The following is a 6,766-nucleotide window of genomic DNA, read 5'->3' as shown; positions in this document are numbered from 1 at the left end:
GAGCTGTATAAGCTACTGTTTCCTCTTTAATTACTCAGTACAATTCATTTACAGAAATAAAAAACAATGCTCCTCCCCTACCCTCATCCCACATCTGACATCAAAAGTATGAATAAATAACATTACTTATCCTTATCCTCTTTGTTCTTTATGTTCTATCTACCTAGTAATAAATAGTATTAAGTTGAAATTCTAAAAGTTATGTTGTTGGAAAATTAAGTTCAGCAATTGAGCAATAGTGATCCATAAGTACTGGCAAAATCTGAGAGTTATCTTGATTCACATGTGAACTGGGTAAGAAACATCCCATTCTGTGCCTCCTCGTTTTCTTCCATTATTAAATTACACTTTATGAAAACATTCAAAAGTTAGCAATTTCAGAATTTTTTCTTTTTTCCATACCCTTTGCACATAGCATTAAAATACTTCACACATACAGCACCATAATTTACATGCAAGATCAAAAAAGGAAGCTTGACTGTTTCACAAAGAGTGAAGATATCATTGAGTATGGTGGCAGAGTCAAATTCTAAGGCTTCAAATGTTTGTATCTCATGCTGTGGACTCTTAGAAAGGCATTCCTGAGTTCAACCATACCCACTATTGTAGGGGAGTGAATCATTTGTTGCCTATGGTTGCAAACATCTGTTATTTCAGCCCCAGTTAGGAATAATCTACATATACTACAGATGAGCACAACTACTGATTAGTATATAATCCAAGAAACTGATGAATCCCGTGCATCCTACTTCTTAGTAGATGGAGATAAATACAAAGAGCATACACGTTGCATTGTCATGACTTTCTCAAATCTATTCTGCTGGTTGCTTAATTGAGCATTGCAAAAACTTTGCTGCAGCTTATCATGGCCTAGGAAAAACAGAAAGCTGACAGTGTGACTGAGCTAGTCCTGTGGGTCTTCACAGAGAAGGCAGCTGGAGTCCTGGTCTGCTGCAGATTCTATCTGAATGGTAAGAGAGTGCAGATCAAAGCTACTGCTGAGGGCTCGAGCAACTCCTGTCCTCACAGACTGGCTGTCCTGGCTGGCAGCTGTTGATAAAGAGCAACAGGAAGATTAACTCAGATAGTGTGATAATGTATTCATTCTCTCTCTCTCTCTCTCTCTCTCTCTCTCTCTCTCTCTCTCTCTCTCTCTCTCTCTCTCTCTCTCTCTTTCTCTCTCTTTCTCCCTCCCTCCTTCCCTCCTCCCTCCCTCTCTCTACCTTTCTGTCTCTCTCTCTCTCCACACACACACACACAAACACACACAGACACACACAGACAGACACAGACACAGACATATGCACACATACACAGACTCACATACAGACACACACACATATGCATGTGTGCACATGCTGAAGCAGGAGCTGATTTTAACTTTAAGGGTTTGGTACCCGAAGGGTAGAGAAAGGCCAGGGCCCTAAAAAGAACCAGTTGGTTCCAACATTCATTTCTGTTCATACAGACAATTCATCCTAGTATAGGAAGGTATCGGTGACTACAGCTACATTTCCTACACAGTTACCTATGTAGTCTGGCACTGGTAGGAGCTTACTATGGAAAGAGAGACAAGAATTGGAAAGAAGTAGAACCAGACTCAGCTCCTGTGTCTTACTGGGCCCTGCTCACCAGTCCCTGGGGATCTTCCTCTTACAGATCCTATATTTAATTAGAATTTATATCAAGATAAGAATCAGGAACAGAGAATCATTTAGAGCTCCCCAAAGACCTTCCTGAGATCATCCACCCTCAATGCCATCCTTTTTTTCAGTCTAAAATAATATCAGGAGGTGCAAAGTCCCCACATGGTTACCTGATTATTTACTATACTCTTACACTCACAGTGAAATATTTGTACAGAGGATGTTGTAAGTTTCTGGAAGTCATATCTGAGCCCCTTGGAGAAAATGAAGACATCTGATAAAGTACAGCTTTCAAGTGACTGTCACTGACTTTCCCATCCTTTGCCTCTAAGTAACATCTTGAGTCATTTTTAACAACCTAATTATTATATTCTTGGCCTGAGGTTTCTCTTAAAAGGAAGAAAAAACTCCCGCCTCCCATTTCTCCCAGTCTGAAAACTTATCATGGACACACTTGCCTTCTACTTGAAAAAGGTAGGCTTGAGTCTATTCTATGAAGTGTCTTGCATAGCTAAATGATGTCTGATCATCTTGCAATACATCTGTTAGCTTGTTCACTTTCAAAGCTGAGCCTCCACCTCCCCTCTTTCTTCAGGGTCAGAAAAGTATCTTTTAAACAGGAGATACTCCATTGAGATTCTTTGTTGTCTAATTCATTCCTATTATTTAGACTAAGGGGATACCCAGACAAAAGGAAAAGTCATTTTTTCCTGAAGCCAACGACTTAAAGTAAGAGAGATGTTTTAGCCCTTTGCACTGTCTCTCTATTCTATGCAATCAGCTCAGAGGATGCAAGTGGGATCATTGTTGCTATGACAACATTGATAAGTGGGTTGGTTTTCAGAGGTGCTGAGTAGAGAGAGCAACACATTTTACAGTTGTTTTGACAGACAATAGATTGTAAGGGTGGCTGTAAAAGGAAGAGAAATGACTGACTTTTCAGGCTAAGGAGGAAATCTTGCCTGGGTGTTTAAGAAACTCACTGACCTGTAGCAACATGAACAGAGAGAATCACTTGGCCCACTGTCAGTGACCAGATGTGTAGACTGTGCACAGAGATCACTCCATCAACTTCGAGGATAAGCTCTTTCACACTGTTGTAACTCAGGCCCTTTGGAACACCTGACAAAGGAAAAATAGGACTGTCTTGTTACTCACCTAAATGTACTCACCATGAAGGCTAAGTGGACTGCACAGTCCTCAGTAGAACACCAATTTGCATCCTGTGCCTTTCTTTGGTTGTGTACTTCGAATGTTTAAAAATCTGCCTCAGCCGAAGGCTTTGAGACTGATGAGTCTCAAGTCCACAGACAAAATACTCACAGAATTTACTCAGCAACATCTAGCAACAGTAATCATCCTGAAGATGTTATTATACCAACAGTGTTTTGCCTAATTATCTTTACACATGCTCTACAAAGCATAATGAAACAGCATGGGGTTTGTTATCATAAATCTTGGGTTTGCATTCTGACTATAATTACTGTGAATTTTCTCAAATTGTGATGCTTCTCTGACTTGCATCATATGCATAGTAAAATATGACCAATATAGGCAAATCAGAGATGATGAATGATGTGGGGAACTCATGGAACAAGTCTGTTCTTTATAAATTATAATGCTGTCAAAGATTGATATCCAGTGGTCACTCCAGAAACTGTGCTAAGAAGAAATGCTAACATTGCAATAATAAGTCATTTGGTTTGCAAATGCCTATTGTGTTAGCTGTCCAAGTCATTCAATGTCTGGGTCACAGACTATAATAATTTGAGTTACTCTTCTTTTTAAATAAATCATGTAGAACACATGGAAAGATGGGAAGACCACTGATCAATCAGCTTGGTTTTAATTTTTATAATTTATTTTTAACAGGTTCTCACTATGTAACCCTGAGTGGCCTGGATGTATATATAGTCCAGACTGGCCTTGAACTTAAAACAATCCTCCTGCCTCCACCTCCAAGTTGCTGAGTTTACAGGCATTGACCACTGTACCTGGATACTAACTGTTCTTTGAGGTTTGTCGTAGAATGTATGTCAGTCACATCTCACTACAGAGATGCAGTCTGGGAATCTCAGAAAACAGCAGTTCTTCAACTAGGTTATGCCAAATGAAAACAAAGTAACAAACTACAGGATGCAGGGTGGAGACATTCCCAGTAAGCTTTAGTCATAGGAGCTGTTGTCTAGACACTGAGGGTTACTTCTGTCATCTTTTTCTGACTGACAGGAAGACCCCATGGGGCCAGCCAGGCAAAGTAGAATAGCTGGGGCCATACAATCTATGGCCAATGAGGTCCATATGCAAAATATCCTACCTTGGGCTAAGAAGGAGCTTGTAACATCTAATCCCAGCTTCTCTTTGGCCACTCCTCCCAGCCAGTTAGAATCCCAGGGCTCTTCTTTGTAGCACTTACTGCTCTATTCTTTCTTATTGTTTAGAGGATCTCTCCTTTCACTCAAGTATAGCTCCCTCCATTAGGAAAGTATCATTCCCTACTTTGCTCACCTTAGTCTAATTTTAAGGCCATGATCTAGCTGGGTTCTGCAAGCACTTGCTGGATAAATAAATGTCATTCCAGCTTCCTTGTACTTTGAGACACAGGAGACCTAAATGTTCAAGTATATTGCTGCCTAATAGAAAGATACTTCTAGTCTTTCCTTGATATTTTCCAGTACACTTTTGCAATATTTCCTTCTAATGCTGTATTCATTGCTTGTATTTGATATCTTTCCATTGCAAGGTATAATTTAACAGTGTATGTGTGTGTGTGATTTCTATTTGTTCCATATAGGCAGAAATCAAACATTAATAATCCTTATCACTCTAGTTTTCCTCTATACTATGAATACAAATTAACAGAGAACATTCCTTGCAGTCATCCCTTTTATGATCAAAGGGAAGAAGCACCAGTCTTGAGGATACTGATGAAAGCAGTCCTACCTTCCATGAGTAAGATGGAGAAGTCTTTTAAGATCATGGTAGTGCTGGCCAAAACCAGGATGGAAAAGATAAATGTGCACACTGGATCAGCAATTTTGTAGTCAGGCTGAAAAACACAGCAGCCTTGGTTAACTGAGTTCAAATTTTCTAACAAAACACCCAGTTAATAAAAGAAGTAACACTCTCCGAATCCTTCTTTCTCCACCACTTATTGACCTTCTAGACCCTGTGCATTCAATTCAAAAGCAGGATACTTTTCCTGGGGACTCAGTCACCCAAGTTTTAAACTTGTAGTAAGTAAGGAATGGAGGGCATCTGGAAATATGTTCCTGATAACTAAGGGATTAAACTGAAATATATTCTTAAGTATTCTCTATATTTACTTGATTTATAGTTTTCAAGTTAATTTGAAACATAGTCATGAAAGTGTGTGAAAAGCAACTCAGGAATTTTGAATGGCCAAGAAGCGCCTAAGGAAAATTTCAAAGTTCTTAGTGATCAGAGAAATGCAAATCAAAACAACCCTGAGATTCTACCTTACACCAATCAGCATGGCTAGGATTAAAACTTCAGATGACAGCACATGCTGGAGAGGATGTAGAGAAAGAGGAATACTCCTCCATTGCTGGTGGGATTGCAAACTGGTACAACCACTCTGGAAAGCAATCTGAAGGTTCCTCAGAAAATTGGAAATAGATCTACCTGAAGACCCAGCTAGACCACTCTTGGGACTATGCCCAAAAAGTGCCCCACCATGCCACAGGGGCACATATTCTACTATGTTCATAGCTATCTTCTTTGTGATAGCTAGAAGCTGGAAACAACCTAGATGTCCCATGACAGAAGAATGGATACAGAAAATGTGGTTCATTTACACAATGGAATACTACTCAGCTATTAAGAAGAAGGACATCCTGAGTTTTTGCAGGCAAATGGATGAAGCTAGAAAATATCATCCTGAGTGAGTTAACTCAGACCCAAAAGAACATGCAATGTATGTACTCACTAATAAGAGCATATTAGCCAAAAAATAAACAAATAAAAATACAGAATACCCAAGATATGGTTCATAGAACTCAAAGAGGTCAACAAACTGAAGTGCCCAAGTGAAGACTCTGCAGTCCCACTTGGAAGGGAGAAGAAAGTAACCACAAGGAAGGAGGGAGGAACCTGAGAGGAAAAGAGGAAAGGGGATGCAGGGAAGAGGGAAACATGATCTGGTATTGGGTGAGGGAAAAGGAATGAAGCCCTGAGGGCCAACAGAAAGAATGGAAACAGGCAACCTTGGTAGGTAGGCGGTTGAGGGGGCGGGGTACACTCCAGAATGCACCAGAGACCTAGGAGGTGAGAGACTCTCAGGACTCAAAGGGAGGGACCTTAGATGAAATTTCAGACATTAGGAAGAGGGAACTTACAGAGCCCACCTCCAGCAGGAAGACAAGACATCAAATGAGGGAGAGGGGGCCATCCCACAGTCACATCTCTGACCCATAATTGTTCCTATCTGAAAGAATTACAGGGATGGAAATAGAGAGGAGCCTGAGGAAAAGAAGGCCCAGTGGGATCCAGCTCAAGGGGAAGTCCTAAGGCCCAACACTATTACTGAGGTTATGGAGATCTCACAAAAAGGGATCTATCATGACTGCCCTCCGAAAAACCCAACAAACAGCTGAAAGAATCTGTTGCAGATGTTTGCACCCAACCAATGGACAGAAGCAGCTGACCTCTGTTGTTGAATTAAGGAAAGCTGAAAGAAGCTGAGGAGAAGGGTGATCCTGTAGGAAGACCAGCAGTCTCAATTAATCTGGACCTCTGAGATCTCTTAAACCCTGGACTACCAAACACGGAGCATACACCAGCTGATATGAGTCCCCCAACACACATACGGTAGAGGACTTCCAGGTCTGTGTTCATTCAGAGATGATGCACCTCACCCTCAAGAGACTGAAGGCTCCAAAGAGTTTTAGAGGTCATATGGGGTGGGAAGGGGGATGGTTGAGACATCCACATGGAGACAGGGAGGTGGGGAGAAGGTATGGGATGTGGAGCAGTCGGAGCTTAGATATATGTGTGGGGGGGAGTAAAATATGGAGTGTAAAAAAATAAATAATGTTAGTCAGGTACTGTCAGAGCCTCTTAGGAGATAGCTATATTTAGGCTGGCTTGCCCTTCCTTCA

General features: G+C 40.9%; 1 protein-coding gene across 2 annotated transcripts in view; it reads right to left on the bottom strand.

Moving 5' to 3' along the window:
- Window positions 1-396: 396 nt before the first annotated feature.
- Window positions 397-6,766, bottom strand: part of Slc30a8 (solute carrier family 30 member 8) — a 40,419-nt gene continuing 34,049 nt past the window's right edge. The window contains exons 6-8 of one of the 2 annotated variants that reach the window (XM_031358798.1): window positions 4,590-4,695; window positions 2,634-2,768; window positions 397-1,050 (exon numbers count right to left, since the gene is read on the bottom strand). In XM_031358798.1, the coding sequence (XP_031214658.1) occupies window positions 905-1,050; window positions 2,634-2,768; window positions 4,590-4,695 (387 nt within the window). In that variant the 3' untranslated portion in view covers window positions 397-904. The remainder of the gene's footprint in view (window positions 1,051-2,633; window positions 2,769-4,589; window positions 4,696-6,766) is intronic. The other variant, XM_031358799.1, reaches the window with a different exon arrangement.

This window comes from Mastomys coucha, unplaced genomic scaffold (assembly GCF_008632895.1).
Source record: "Mastomys coucha isolate ucsf_1 unplaced genomic scaffold, UCSF_Mcou_1 pScaffold7, whole genome shotgun sequence".
NCBI classification, from domain to species: Eukaryota; Metazoa; Chordata; class Mammalia; order Rodentia; family Muridae; genus Mastomys; species Mastomys coucha.
This window is presented reverse-complemented; position numbering and strand designations above follow the sequence as displayed.